The following is a 15,629-nucleotide window of genomic DNA, read 5'->3' on the forward strand; positions in this document are numbered from 1 at the left end:
CCTGCAGGTCTGTCTTGGCACATGCAGTGTTTGGACATGTCTGAGAGAGAAGAACATAGAGCACAATAAGAATATAAATAGGCAGCTGATGTCTAAAACTAATATATTTATAGAAACACAGCCCTGTAACAGCAATTGTTTATGCAAAGATCATAAAACAATCATCAAAAACGGGGCATTCAGGCGTAACCGCTGATGAATTTTTATTGCATCCAGTTTATTTTCTTAAAGGCCTATTACAACCTAAATGCAGGCCTAAATGCATTCTGTCCTCTTTTGGCTGTGTAGCACCTCATTTGAAAGCTAAGACCCACAAAACTGACCCTTTTCCTCGCGCTGTTGCTGTGTTGTGTCACCTTTTGTATGTTTTTTCTTTCTTTTTTTTTTTGAGTTTTTGTCACATTTTTGTTGAGCTTTTTGTCACATTTTTGTTGAATTTTTGTTGAATTTTTGTCACATTTTTGTTGAATTTTTGTCACATTTTTGTTGAATTTTTGTTGAGTTTTTGTCACATTTTTTTTGAATTTTTGTCACATTTTTGTTGAATTTTTGTCACATTTTTGTTGAATTTTTGTCACATTTTTGTTGAGTTTTTGTTGAATTTTTGTTGAATTTTTGTCACATTTTTGTTGAATTTTTGTTGAGTTTTTGTTGAGTTTTTGTCACATTTTTGTTGAATTTTTGTCACATTTTTGTTGAGTTTTTGTCACATTTTTGTTGAGTTTTTGTCACATTTTTGTTGAATTTTTGTCACATTTTAGTTGAGTTTTTGTCACATTTTTGTTGAGTTTTTGTCACATTTTTGTTGAATTTTTGTCACATTTTTGTTGAATTTTTGTCAACAAAAACGGGGCATTCAGACGTAACCGCTGATGAATTTTTATTGCATCCAGTTTATTTTCCAAAGGCCAACTCTGACGTCTTTCTCCTCACAGAACGACGCTATTGTAAAGATGATGTGCCGCAGTTGAAAGCGGTTCGCCAGCGGAGCCTCGGTTCTCGTTGGCTGTGCGTCTTGAGGCGTCACCGTGTCATAAAGAGGATCAACTCGTGCGCGCGTGCAACTCTCCCCTCTTCTACACAGTGGGACAGCCGTGGACCGTGAAGCTCGCCGCGCGGCTCAGACGAGGATTACCTGGATACTGGCGGGAGATCTTTCCTTCTTCTTTTCTCGTTAACTTCCAAAGTCACGTCAAGGTTTCTCTGCGGCTGACTTCGAATGGAACTATTTGCCTGAACGTCAGAACCATGGCGCGCCGGCTTTTCCATATTGTGCACGTCTTGGTGCTTTTGGAGTGCGGCTGGGGTGCGCTGGCGTCGCTCGAGGATGTCGGGGAAGCCGTGCGTCCGGACGGGGAGGACTCTCCGCTGTCGGAAAGCGCAAAGCGGGACATGGTGTCGGTGAACATGTTCAAAGTGTACGAGAGGTACAGCAAGGACCCGCAGAGCCACAGCCAGAGGGATGGGAACACCGTGAGGAGTTTTAAAGCCGTCCCGGGTAGGCAGAGAGTTCACACTCGAGTATGAGGCGAAACCTGTTCCAAAGTTTATTCATTTTGTGTGTTTTTGGTATTCTGTGCTTTATAACTTTTACTTCGCTCCCATTGTTTGCTCTTTTGGGCCATATTTAAACAGGGCTTTAACAGTGTTTATTTGATGGAGTGAACTTTTCCTGTGAGGTTTGCTGAGGTCAATTTGGTCTGTTTAAATATATTTTTTAAAGTTAATTTCAAGTTCACCATTGCACCCTGAATAAAGTTTTCAATAATACAGTAGTCATAATAGAACAATGTGGGTAATACATTTGATATGGGGCTATGTTAAATCCGTTCTCCATAACTTACCTGACCTGTCATAAAATGTCATTGGTGAGGCTAACCTCAGTGTCCTTCCAACAGCTGTTAAGTCAATCTCCAGCAGCTTTAACTGGCCGTCTGAGTGAGCATCTTCACATCTGTGTCTTGTCACAGTGAGATTTACTGGAATGGCAGACAAGTCCCGATGTGGGCTTGTTCACCGGTAGCAGCACCAGCCTAGGTGTTAGACAAGAGACTATTATCACACCCAGACACTGGCTGTGAGGAGAAAAGCCTCAGAGGAGCTCGTTCTACTCTAAGCACTTCCATATGCTGTGCACCTACTGGACCGATCCATTGTTTGTCTTTCAGGCTGCGGTGGAAGTGTGGAAGACGAGGTTGAACCTGAAGATTACAGAGATATAGGATGAGGTTTTGGTCATGCGTGAGGCAGGCACTTAAGCGTGCTGCGTTTAATGCTTTCCATGCTGTTGCATGTGTCAGTCACTGGTGTATGTGAGGCCAGATGTATTAGACTGTGATTCACATAAGTCAGTGTGATGGGGAAAGAAAGAGGGAAGACAAGGGGCAACTTCGTCATTGGTCATTTCAGAAGGAAATCCACCTTGAGGGCTTCAGATTATCTGTTCAACCAAACATCTGTGTGGCCAGACCACAAAGTCACAAAGAGCTCAGGCCTTTGATTCTCATATTCTTGGTGCAATTATAGGATTATTCTTCAAAACTCTGAGGATGTTTTGGAACTTAGCATTATCCAATGTGTGTTGCTGCTGCATGTCGTGATTTTTGTTCTTCTTTCATAGCCTACATGTCCAGTCATACTATAATACAGTCACAGTCTGTAGTTCATCAGTTTGTTGATCAATCTCTGTTGACTACCATATTCATTCAAACCTGTATTTAAACAGTAAAAGTCTCATTGAGATAAAAAATCTCTTTCACAAGAGTGCCCTGCCTTTATGTAGATTTGTGTTTTCTATCCTATATAAAATAATGAATCATTTCTCCTTCTTCCAGCACTCTCTCACGGCAAAGAATACTTCCAGTTCAACCTGACCTCTATCCCGGACTCGGAGCTCATCCTGTTTGCCTCTTTTCACTTCCTCCACAAGCGACCGCGGCAGCAACAGCAGCGAATGTGGCGTCTCCGAAGGCCCCGGCACACATCTGAAACCCATCCCCTCCAACCTTCTCCGAGACTCCTCTTCTACGGATCTTCCTCAAATTCGGATTTAGCAACGCCACTGGGAAACATAACTCTTAGCTCGTTTAAGAAAGGATCTTGGCAAACGGGAGACATCACCGCGGTGTTGAGACATGCGAGGGATGTCAGGAAGCTTGTGATCTTGGCTGAACTGGATATGGGATATGCTCAAACACAGCCCCGGGGCAGTTACAACCAGGAGCGCTTGTCTTCGACCAACGTACCGTATGTTTTGATATATGCCGATGACCAAGCAATCGATGAGCCAAACAGCGTTGCTTTGTCACTTCAGCGATACGGTCCGTCATCAGTGGGCGAAGAGTCCGCCTCAGCATCCAGGATTAGAAGAGAGCTTAACCTCCAAATCCAAACTAATGACATCCCAGAGGTCCAGTTAAACAATTTTAAGAACCATGAACTTTGGCAGAACACATACTTTCCTGCCAAAGCCAAAAGTGAGGCGAAGCCTGACAAAAAACAGGGTCAAGAGAACAGCGAAGGTCTGAGCAAGCCCCAGGTGTTGAGCTTTGATGAAAGGACGATGAAGAAGGCCAGGAGGAGACAGTGGAGCGAGCCCAGAGTTTGCTCAAGACGATACCTTAGGGTGGACTTTGCAGATATTGGCTGGAGCGAGTGGGTTTTGGCTCCAAAGTCGTTTGATGCTTATTACTGTGCTGGCACCTGTGGATTCCCCATTCCCAAGGTGAGGTATTTACAAAACATAGGTAAAAGAGGAAAAAAAAGTCTTTCTGCTTGCATGTGATCAAGTTATATTACCTGACAAATACTTGGATGTTCTTACACTTTACCGACCAAAGACATCGGGGGGATCTTCTCTGCCTTTTGGTCTGGTAATAGAAATTTAAACACAAGTTAGAAAAAGAGTTTGTGCATACTTACTTACATGCAATCAGCTACGAACAGCTGAATTTACTTGATTCACAGCTGAAGTTTCACCACAAACCTTACAGCTTCTTCAGGGCTGGATGGTTGACAGTGGTTCCACAAGTCAGCCTAAAAAGTTACATAGATTGTGAAAAAGGTCAGCTTTAAAGAGGGGGTATTGTGCTTTTTTCAATCACATAGCACCAGTCTATATCACACTACAATGATGTCGAAACCTTCTGTTGGTCTGTAAATGCAGTAAATTAAAATAACTGCCTTGTATAAAATTGCTCTCTCAAAATGGCTGTAGTGAATGTCTTGAAATAGGCCTCTGTCTCTTTAAGAACCTCTGAGCCTTTCCGACACGCCCCCTCCACTCGCTGTCTGTGGCATCAGTGGGGAGGGGGTTCTGCTGAGGAGCAGTGGTTGGTTACTCGGCTGGTGACGAAAGCTCGGAGGCGTCTCCAGGAGGTGGGGGCGTTCCTAGGAGGACTCAGGCAAACCTATCCCTAAAATGGCCGCCATCAGAGTTTTTACAGATTACTCAAAAATATGTGAATGTGCCAAGGCAACACTTCAGGCATGTTTTTAATGAGGGAATGACATAATAACATGATGTAAAGCTTGAAAAAGTCGATTTTGCATAATACCCCCCCTTTAAATCATGCACATCTAGCTACTTTGACTGACTGGACTACCTTTACTAAAGCTGAATTACTTGTCAGGTGAAAGCTGTCGACATTGTGCTATTTAACGCTGTCTGCTTTTGCAGGTGGTGCGTCCGTCCAATCACGCCACCATCCAGAGCATCGTCCGAGCGGTGGGAATCATCCCGGGCGTTCCCGAACCGTGCTGTGTTCCAGAGAAAATGAGCCCCCTCAGCGTCCTTTTCCTCGACCCCAACCGAAACATGGTGCTCAAAGTTTACCCCGGCATGTCAGTGGACACTTGCGCCTGTCGGTAGAGGAAGTAGGACTATTACAAACTATATCAGGAGTCCCTTCCGAGGACAACAATGAACTTCTGAGCGGAAATATTTCTTGGACACTCAAAGTAGTGATTTCTTTCTCTGCATCAGCTCTTCACAGATTTTCTCCTCTAAAGTGCACTTAGAGTCTGCTGAGTATGCAATGATCCGGACTTCGTGGACCAGATTAGGTGGATAGGGCATACTTAAATAAGCTGCTCTCACACTTTCATGCCTCTTCCTGCTTTTACTCTGGGAGAGCTTGGTCTCTTTTCTTCTGTTAGCTTGACTTCATTGACTTTTTATTTTATCTTGGACTTTGAACGCACCATAGTCATGAGGACACATTTGAGAACATTTACACATCTGTAATGTTGCAGCTTGTTGTTTTTTTATGATGAAACTAAATTAATGTCATGATTGCTAATGCTTTCCTTTACTAAAAAAAAGTGGTGCTTAACGATCAACTATGTGATTTCTCTCACACATCGCATATTTAAGCCTGTGATTTTATATGCAGCAGTAGAGGATAATTTGTTGGAACTTTTTCTTTCCCTGTGTGGAGCATATTTAAAGAAGACAGTGCAGTGCTGCCCCCTGTTGGGCTTTCTGGGGATGTTGAAGGATTGAATGAAATGTGCCACTTACTCGTGTGTATGTAGCCTTATTCCCAAAAGCAAATGGTAATATAGTTGTACAGTTGTCAAAAATGCTTTATTAGGTTTCACAAAAAACATACGGGCGGACAAGAAATGTTTATATCATGTGTATACTGTGAATCTGTGATGAATACTATTTTCTAATCAATTTAAATAATTATGTTGCTTTTCTTTATTTTTAAAGTTTCAATGTACATTATGTTATGTAAAATATAAACAACTATACAGCTATTAAGGTCATTTCAAATGTAGAAAGTCTGATGGATGTAATTACATTTATTTAATAAATAAAGTAAAGCCTGATCCTGTAACTTTGGGCCTTCATTCACATGGGGATTGTTAGATATAAATGCCCTAAATATATGCTTGAACAAGATAGAAGGAAGAATAATCACAAATCTCATCAGCTTTTACTGTGGTGATTCATGAAAAAGGCCTACAAAACTGATCGCAACTTTTTGTCGTGTTGTCACCCTGTGTTTCGTTTTCATCCTCATTTTTGTCACTATTTTGACTCTTTTCTCAAGCTTGCTTTTAGATTTGGGTAAAGCCAAACTGAAGAAAACGTGCTCGGTTCAGGTGGGGGTTAAACCTCAGCTCGAACACAAAATGGATGTTTTCCACACCAGTTTCATTTAATACACACAAAAAAAGTCATTGTGCTCCACCAAACGCCGAACCAGGTGCTGTTGCTGCTGCAGAAGCGGCTGTTAGACCTGACGATTAAAAAGCCAGTCATTCAGATTGACCAAAGTTGTGATGGCAATTTAGAAAAATAGGGCAAGTTGCACAGTCCAACACCTTTTCAATACTTTACCACGGAATAAATGTTTTCCAAAAAATATCAGCAGCTCTGAGTGACTGAAATCCAGGTCAATGACAGAAGACACACTGACTTGTGACTAAAATACAGGAAAAAAAAATTGATTGATATTGTAAAAGAAGGTTTATTTTGCGTTGTAAATACACTCCCCTTGTGCAATACACTGCACTATAAAAACTCATCATCGGAAATGATTGTCTTCTCAGTTTATGCTGCTACTAGTTTCACCCTGATCTGGGAAAAGGATGTCATGGAGATGTCTGCTTCATAATGACCCCACAGTTTGTAGTGCCTGCCTCATTATCACTGTCAAGTGTTTACAAAGGCTTCATTAGCAGCTTGCCCTTCGATGATAAACAGCCTAAAGAAGGCATCTTTGGCTGTGATAAGGCGGCCTGGGCTACTATTTTGGTTGACACGAGTCCCTCTGTTTACATTGGGATCATGGGAGCGGACATGACTGCGGTCCTTGCAGTGATGATCTTCATTTACAAACTGTGCCATTGCAAAGTCACTTTTAATGTGTTTGGAAGAAGGTAACAGCAGCTAAAGATGGGAGAATGCAGGAAGTTTTCCTTGAAAATGCTGAGCATCACACCGTTCTTGCTCCAGTTCTGTTTGAGTCTTGTGGTTTCCAGCGGCTCCTGTAAACCACTATTTGAAGATGTTGAAACAGAAGACAGTGAAGGACTCTACTCTCAGCTAACTGAAGAGGAAGACACAGAAACACGGATGGCAAACCTTCTGGGGTCGATGAAAGAGGACTTTTTAAGGAAACTCAACCTGTCAGATGTTCCTCAAGAGAAAAATAAGATCACTCCTCCTCAGTTTATGATGGAGCTCTATAACAAGTATGCTTCGGACAGCTCAGTCATCCCTCAGTCCGACGTGATAAGGAGTTTCACAGTGCAAGGTACATGTTTACATTATTTGATAAACTAAAAAGATTTATATTAAGGAGTGATTAGAATCGACTGCTAAACATTATGTGTCAATGCATTACGCATCAAGAAGTATAAGACAATAGCCATTTTGTTTGCATCTAAATGTTGCATCAGAGTGCTTTTGTGTAATTTTTGTTGTTGTGTTAAAAATGTTTAAAATACATTTTACATGTATTGCTTTGTGTCTTGTTTAGATATTACACAGAATGTGGCTTATGGCACCAGGGCCAAACACAGACTGATGTTTAACATCACCATCCCGAGCTATGAGAAGATCACAGCCGCTGAACTACAGCTGTTTTTTCAACCAGACACAAAGGCAAACGTTTCCTCTCACAGTTTCCAGGGGACTGTTAAAGTCTATGCAGTGGACTCAACACAACTTGTGCTTGGTAAAGAAGTGAGCAGTGTGGACAGTATGTGGGAAACATTTGATGTGACTACATCTATCCAAAGCTGGATCAAGTCTGGCAGTGAGGTCTCTGGGTTTGATGTAGTGGTTGATACTGAGGACTGCATTAAACACGCAGGTGATTGCTTCACCATGAGTTTGTCTGTCGGCGATAACACTTCTGCAGCTTTGATAGTCTTTTCTGATTATTTTGGAAGCCAAAGGCAAGAGGCAAAGAAGGAACTGAAGGAGATGATTATCCACGAGGAGGAAAGCATCCTCCATTCAGACTCTGTCTGGGAGGAAAATAAACTCCCCATGGAAACTACTGAGGCTCAGCATCCAAGAAGGAAAAAGAGAATGGCTGAGAGGGAGTACTGTCGTCGGACTTCTCTCAAAGTCAACTTTAAAGACATTGGATGGGACAGCTGGATTGTAGCACCCCCAGAGTATGATGCTTTTGAATGTAGGGGACTGTGTTACCATCCATTGACAGATGAATCGACCCCGTCCAAGCACGCCCTCATCCAAACACTAATGAACATCAGAAACCCCAAAAAGGCCAACATGGCCTGCTGTGTTCCCATCAAACTGGACCCAATCACAGTCATGTATCAGGAGAATGGGCGCCTTACCATCAGGTACATGTATGAAGAAATGAAGGTGGCAGAGTGTGGCTGCAGGTAGTTTCAGAGAGAACTTCTGTATCTGTCTAATGTATATAAAAGTGTTTAGATCCCATGTACATAAGATGTCCATGTAATTTCATCTGAACTAATATTGTGTTGTTATTATTTGTGTTGATACAAATGGTACAAAGTAAATAGTTATTACATGTCAATATGTAACAAAACGTTAAAATAAATTTTATTTTTTGCTAAGGGTGTATTTTAATCATTAATACTGTGATTTTGCTTTTATCAGTTGTAATTGTTTGATAACACCTCTAGAGGGAGACAGTGCACTGAGTGAAGAAACGTTCTGCCACACCAACCACATTTTAGACAATAATAATAATAATACATTTTATTTGTATGGCACTTTTCAAAACATAGTTACAAAGTGCTTTCCACGTTGGATAATCAGTTAAAAAAGCATAACACATAAAACCATAACAAATATAAAAACAATACATAATACATATCCAGAGTAAAACAAATTAGGTTAAAAAAGCTCTTCTGTAAAAGAGTGTGAAAACACACAATACCGTGTGTACAGTGGAATTTGCATATGTGTAGAGGCAGGTCAGGTGCAGTTTATTTTACATACTGGGCTTACCATTATGTTACAAAAGTACTTCCAGATTCTTGAGGATTTTGAGTCAGATAAACAACTGAGAAAAGAGAATAATTGCAGCTTTATTTAAATTCTATCCCATGTCAGACATATTACCATCAATAAAGATGAGCCCAAAACACAAAACAAAAACATGGAAACAAACAACACATAATTCTGATTCACTCACTCTTCCCATTTGTTATTTTTATGTAGTTTCAGCTTCTTCCAGTAAATTAAGGTTTTTGTATTGAAAATGAGTCTGAACTCATTCTCAAAAAGCGACCGACTTCACAAATGGCTCGTTTAGACTCTTGCATCAGGATCAGTTCAGTGACATCCTTTAAGGGAAACCTTGCACAGTTTATTCTATTTATAACTTGTTATAAAACACAATTTAATCTTCTTGGTTAAGGCTTCCTGAACTTTACAGTTATCTTTAGTTAGAGTTAAGTAATTGGAATTATTTGAAATAGCAACTTGTAACTTAGGCGTTTAGATACAAATGTTAAAAATCATCAGAACCCATATCTTTTACTAAGGGCACACCTGTGATACTCTGCATGTTTTTCCATCCCGTTTTGCTTTTTTTCTAAAGGTCCAGAAGAGGGAGCTAGTAAATAATGCAATATAGCGAAACAAAGGAATGAGGAATTCTGTTGAGAATTTTTTTTTTTAGATGTAAATATCCTAAAATTAAACGTTTTTTTAATGGCACTGAGGAGTTTAAGTCAATACTGTGAATGTGCAGAAGAGAATATTAATTTTGTATACTATTAGAACGATTACAATGTATTTTTACCTCAACTGGCTCATGTAGCCTTAGGTGTTCAAATATACCAGAGTTAAAAAAAGATGGGGTATTTCTGTACCTGTGTTACTACACTGACTGGGCATGGCTGGCTCCCCAGAAGCACTCAGCATAATGCCATTAGAGGTTTATAATAAAGCAAATCCTCTTATGTGTGTGTTAACAGCCACCAAGCAGCCACAACAGTCCAGACCAAGAACCTCTTTGCAGAAGGAGGTTCTGCTTTCACTTACGCACCTTCTTTTTAATTTTGACAATTAGACAAATTGTCAAAATGACAAAAGTTTTCTTTTTCTTGGCTTCTTTGGTACTTTTGGGAAATGTTTTCTTCACTCAAGCAGCATTTTCCTCAAGCCTCATGGTTGATATGGCTAAAATTGTCATGGACAATTATTGTTCACCAGAGAAGTTGATTGGAATGAAGGAGGCAATTGGAGCAGCCAGCACCAACACAGAGATCCTGAACATCCCAGATGGACAATCCTTGGCTAATGTGCTCAGTTTTGGTGTTCAAGGCACAGTCAGTGACCCACGCCTGCAGGTGACCTATGAGCCAAACTATGTTCCTGTCGTTCCCCCTCAGATGCCTCCACTGCCACCGGAGCAGCTCGTAGCAGTTCTGCAGACCTCCATCAAGCTCGACATCCTGGAGGGCAACATTGGCTATTTAAGGATCGATCACATCATGGGTGAAGAGGTGGCTGATAAGATCGGCCCACTGCTCGTCGAGTTGGTCTGGAACAAAATACTGCCTACATCAGCTCTGATCTTTGATTTGCGTTACACAGGGAGTGGAGACATTTCAGGACTTTCTTACATTGTGTCTTATTTCACCAAAGGTGAACTTCACATCGACAGTGTCTATGATCGGCCGACAAACACCACCACCAAGTTCATGTCCCTGCCCGCTCTGCTGGGGGAAAGATATGATTTAAGCAAGCCTCTCGTTGTCCTCACCAGTAAAAACACCAAGGGCATTGCTGAAGATGTTGCCTACTGTCTTCAGAACCTCAAGAGAGCCACTATTGTGGGCGAGAAGACTGCTGGGGGTTCAGTGAAGATTGATAAGATCAAAGTTGGTGACACAGACTTCTATGTTACAGTGCCAACAGCCAAATCCATCAACCCCATCACCGGCTCCACTTGGGAGGTTGTTGGTGTCAAACCTGATGTTGACGTTAATGCTGAGGATGCCCTGGCTACTGCCATTAAGATTGTCCAACTCCGTGCCCAAGTCCCAGCTATTATTGAAGCAGCTTCCGTCCTCATTGCTGACAACTATGCCTTTGAAGATATTGGATCTTCCGTTGCGACGAAGCTGAAAGGGCTACTGGCGAGCGGTGCCTTCAACATGGTCACCTCTAAGACCGATTTGGAGACAAAATTGTCTGCTGTCTTAGAGTTTCTCTCTGGTGACAAGAGCTTAAAAACATCCAGTAACACCCCATCACTACCACCAATGGTAATTACTGCTTTTTAAGTATTTGTAAAAAATAAAAAATGCAAGTTTTCCTTGTTCTGATTGAACAATGATTCATTAATGTTTTTTTGTAGAATTACCCTCCAGAGGTGTACATTGACCTGATTAAAGTCTCCTTCCATACCGACATCTTTGAAAACAACATTGGCTACCTTCGTTTTGACATGTTTGGTGACTTCGAGGAGGTCAAGGCCATTGCCCAGATTATTGTCGAACATGTTTGGAACAAAGTTGTCAACACTGATGGCATGATCGTCGATCTTAGGTTGGTAATACAATCTTGCAACAGTTTGAGAGAGTGTATCCATTTTTTAAAAAGTCACTAAAGTTGTAAAGCTTTGAAACTAAATATAGATCAGTGCAAGGAGTCTGTTACTGTCTATAGAAGGAATGAATAATGCACAAAAACTGCAAAGCGTCTTGGAAAAAAGAATATTATTATTATGCCATGTGCTTTTTTTCAGCTTTTTGAAATGTTTGTCTAACAAACTTACTTTACAGGAACAATATTGGTGGCCCTACAACAGCCATTGCTGGCTTTTGCTCCTACTTCTTTGATGCCGACAAGCAGATTGTGCTGGACAAGTTGTATGACAGAACCACTGGTGCCACCACAGACCTCGTCACTCTGTCTGAACTCACTGGTAATGTCTTTACATGTGCTTTCTTAGATCTAGCAATCATCTTGGACTTGTGTATATTTCTCACTCACATCTTCTTCATACATACCTTTCAGGCACCAGGTATGGCTCCAAAAAGAGCCTGATCATTTTGACGAGCAGGGCAACAGCTGGCGCTGCCGAGGAGTTTGTCTACATCATGAAGAAACACGGTCGTGCCATGATTGTTGGAGAGACCACTTCTGGCTCGTCCCACCCAGCCACAACCTTCCTGATTGGTGAGAGTGGTGTCTTCCTGAGCATCCCCACAGTCCACTCAGACACCTCTGCTGGACCAGCCTGGGAGGGAGCTGGCATCGCTCCACACATCCCTGTCCCAGCCGATGGAGCCCTCGACACAGCAAAGGGGATCCTTAACAAGCACACAACAGGCCAAAAATAAAGCTTATGAAGGAGTCTCATCTGCACCGGAAAATTATTCACAAATTAGACTCTGAATATTAGTGAATATTAGTCAAATTGAGTCTCACAAAACAAAACATACCTGCCACATTTATTTGGTAATTTTAAAAGTACATATTTAATCTAAAATGTCCTTTTGCTCCTCATAAAGCACTTAAAAACACAGGTAACATGTCTGTGTTTTGAGCTGCATTTTCCAAATGAAATGTTTCACATTCTGTCATTTTGGATCTGTAAAAATTGTCTCAATTCAAGTGGTTGAAAATAATAAAAACATGTTTCAAGAAACTGCGTCTGCTTTCATAGCTAATATTGATCAGTGTTCAGCCTACAGTGTTTTCTATATAGCTTTATCTAATTTTCCTGAATGTATGTAAACGTTGAGAACAGCGGAGAGAAGAAAAGAGTCTAAAATGTATTTTTATCTTTATGTAATGATAATTTCTTTAAGTAATCCATTAAGTAATGGTAATTTTCCCCCAAAACGATGTATACACTTTACACAAAAGTGAAAATGTGCAGCTAACTAAACGTTTTCCCTTCTTTTACGCTTGTTTTTACACTTTCTTTGACAATAATCATCACAGTCACAGTCTCCTCGAACACCAGCCTGCTTGCTTTGGGAGGGAGGTGCAAAGCTGGGATGTTGACCCATTTTTTCGTCCTTCTCTCCTCCTCATGCTGAAATATGACACCTGGTCCATTTCAGCCAAGAAGTCTGTCCCCCAGGCACTCAGTTCCTCCAGCGCCAATGTGCTCCGCTGTACACTGCTTCATTTGACTTTCTCTGACCTAAAACTATTCTTGATACTTTGGCTGAAACATTTTCTATCTATATGTGCAACGTTTGAGAGCTTTTGAACTTTTTGACAGGTTACTGGATCTGGTCACCTGCATTTTGAGCAACTTTCAAGTTTCTTTGTTCTTTTATTTCTATTCCATTGTGTTTTTTGTAACTATACCTTGAATCAATGTAATGCTGAATCTGCCCCCTCCTGCGCTCACGTGGATGTGGGCTGCCATGCTCGCTAGTTGAGCTCGAGACGTGGAAGCAGCGCGTGCATCCTTTGTCTACATCCCCCATCCTTCGAAAAGTCACTCCGGGACCAACAGTTTCTCCCTTTAGACCCTGAAACGACAGCACAAGGACAATCATGGCGAGACTTTCAAACGCATCTTTCCTTTTAGCGCTTTTGGGATTATTTTTACTCTCTTCTTCATCCGCAAATGCCGAGCCGGAGCTGCAAGACGAGGAGGAGGAGGAGGAAAGCTCGTGTCAGGGAGCGTTTGACCTCTACTTTGTGCTGGATAAGTAAGTAGCACGTATGCATTTAGCTCTTTATTTTATTTCATTACAATAAATCACGTCACCAGGCAAGAAGCGACATTATAACAAAAATATAACCTACCGTTAGACCGTTTCCATCGTAGTTTATCTTATCCTAGCGTTTTTAACTTCAAAGGAGTTTCAGGTTTGCCGCCGCCGCGCGTGAGCGTCATGACGTTCATCGGTGTTGTGCTAAAGTTTGCTGAATAAGCAAAAGAATAATAAAATAAAATAAATATTATATAATTTGGGTAATATTGACATGCTTTAAGGCATATTGTACTAAATTAAACGAGACATTTTTTTTTTCTTTTTTTTTATTATTTATTTATTATTATTATTATTTTGCAATCGGACACCCCCGTAGCAGTCCTTAGCTTTTAAATGGGAGAATACTCAAATTATAAACACATTTAAAACAACAATAACTGTACTCAGCTACTATAGGGGTGTGTACCTATGTTCCCCGGGTGCGGAATTTTTTTTGCAGGTGAGTTGGTACATCAACCATGAGAGTGAAACGTCATACATATATCAATCAGCTTAACCCTGCTCGAGCCACTAACCTTAAGGATAGTGGGCCGGTGCCTAATCTTAATGCATTGATGTTCCCCCACTTCTACAGACGGGGGAACATAGGTACCGGGGAACATAAGGCTGACCCCATATATGGGCCATCTACTATTGTTTGTTCCAGGTGCATCAAAAGACACTATTATTACAATTTCCGCAATTCTAAAGATACCTAAACATGCATAAAGCTCATATGAATATAGACGACTCCCATCAGCCAAATGACGTTTTGGATCAAGCACGTTTCCGTCTTTGCGAAAGGAACTCACTGACTTCTTATTCTCACCCTGCGCGCCCACATTGGAAAAATGCTGTGGTCTTAGCATTTTTGTCCCGACCTTCAAAAGTTCGGGAAAATATAAAGCCGGGGGAAATGCAGGAATGGAGAGGCACTGGCGGTTCTCGTCCTGTTGCATGCACTTTCAGATCTATCCCTTTTAAATGTGAGTATAATTGCTGCCATGGCCGTGGAGGTAATTCAGCAGACAATTTGTTTACTGCATAATGAGAGCCTTCGCTGTGAGCAAAACACAAGTTAATTGCGACCTTGTTTGCGAACTGTACTTACAGCCAGGCATTTGCTGAATTGGATCTTTTAGTAAATGGGGAGGAGGGACAAGCTTGGACAGGAAGTAGCAGGCTTTTTTTTTTTTATGGAGAATGTGCTGCAGTGATTTTTTTTCTTTTTTTTAAAGACTGGGTTTTTACTTCACGCTGATCAAAGACAGAGAAAGGACTGTCCCAAATGACGAGCAGATATTTCATAGTAATAGCCTCCGTGACAATGTAAAAGTCTTGTCCTATCTCAACCGAGTTTTTTTCAGCTGGTCAAGACACAGTTGCTCTCCAGATGTTGCGAGCATTTGGCCTACTCTGTGCTGTAAACACTGACACATGCTTCAAATGAGGAAACATCCCCTTTTTTTTGAAGCGTTTGCAGCTATTGTTAGCCTGTCTGCGCACATCGCCGGTGCCTGCTCAGGGGGGGTGACTAACAAGGATTAGCCGTCAGGACTTCAGACGGGCGGAAGCTCATTAGACCTCTCCTATAGAGCCCACCTACGGCCACCCAGCAACTTCCACCCCGAGGCTTTGAATGTGTATTTTAATGGAAAACAGGATTAAGTGCGGGTATTGTTGGACTGCACCATGAGAATAAAAACATGCCCTTTTCTACAAACATGTCATTCATTTTAGGATATTTTGATGCACAGAGGTTAGCCTCCTTTGCCGTACAGCCAGAAGGTCTGAGGTTCCACCCTTGGACCAGGTGCAACTTTTCTGTGTGGAGTTTCCATGTTCTTCCCGCGCCCGCTTGGGTTTCTTGCTCCGGATTGACTCCCCCTACCCAAAAGATGTACAATAGGGTTCCCTCTGAGGTTGTGACTCCA

At 41.5% G+C, this 15,629-nt stretch overlaps 4 protein-coding genes across 4 annotated transcripts in view; all 4 read left to right on the forward strand.

Annotated features, from left to right (window-relative positions):
• Positions 1–1,205: 1,205 nt before the first annotated feature.
• Positions 1,206–4,870, forward strand: LOC306979023 (growth/differentiation factor 10-like; the record flags this gene model as incomplete). Its single annotated transcript, XM_079577793.1, has 3 exons — positions 1,206–1,498; positions 2,835–3,724; positions 4,679–4,870. Exons 1-3 carry the CDS (start codon positions 1,249–1,251, stop codon positions 4,868–4,870), a joined length of 1,332 nt encoding a protein of 443 aa, XP_079433919.1. The 5' UTR covers positions 1,206–1,248.
• A 2,067-nt stretch (positions 4,871–6,937) lies between these two features.
• gdf2 (growth differentiation factor 2) lies at positions 6,938–8,377 on the forward strand (the record flags this gene model as incomplete). Its single annotated transcript, XM_079577891.1, has 2 exons — positions 6,938–7,268; positions 7,494–8,377. The coding sequence occupies 2 exons, from the start codon at positions 6,938–6,940 to the stop codon at positions 8,375–8,377; spliced, it is 1,215 nt and encodes a 404-aa protein (XP_079434017.1).
• A 1,584-nt stretch (positions 8,378–9,961) lies between these two features.
• LOC306979094 (retinol-binding protein 3-like) lies at positions 9,962–12,411 on the forward strand. Its single transcript, XM_079577904.1, has 4 exons — positions 9,962–11,238; positions 11,331–11,521; positions 11,758–11,900; positions 11,993–12,411. The coding sequence occupies exons 1-4, from the start codon at positions 10,051–10,053 to the stop codon at positions 12,316–12,318; spliced, it is 1,848 nt and encodes a 615-aa protein (XP_079434030.1). The 5' UTR covers positions 9,962–10,050; the 3' UTR covers positions 12,319–12,411.
• Positions 12,412–13,115: 704 nt separating this feature from the next.
• The window catches only part of antxr1c (ANTXR cell adhesion molecule 1c), a 36,177-nt gene continuing 33,663 nt past the window's right edge, over positions 13,116–15,629 (forward strand). Inside the window, exon 1 of the mRNA XM_079577976.1 lies at positions 13,116–13,650. Coding sequence (XP_079434102.1) covers positions 13,493–13,650 — 158 coding nt within the window. The 5' untranslated portion in view covers positions 13,116–13,492. The remainder of the gene's footprint in view (positions 13,651–15,629) is intronic.

Source organism: Gobius niger, assembly GCF_951799975.1.
Source record: "Gobius niger genome assembly, chromosome: 19".
In the NCBI taxonomy this organism is placed as follows: Eukaryota; Metazoa; Chordata; class Actinopteri; order Gobiiformes; family Gobiidae; genus Gobius; species Gobius niger.

Coding starts and splice junctions, on each gene's coding strand:
- LOC306979094 (XM_079577904.1), top strand. CDS start 10,051: ATGACAAAAGTTTTCTTTTTCTTGGCTTCTTTGGTACTTTTGGGAAAT. Junction 11,522..11,757: donor GGCATGATCGTCGATCTTAG/GTTGGTAATACA, acceptor CTTACTTTACAG/GAACAATATTGGTGGCCCTA. Junction 11,901..11,992: donor CACTCTGTCTGAACTCACTG/GTAATGTCTTTA, acceptor CATACCTTTCAG/GCACCAGGTATGGCTCCAAA.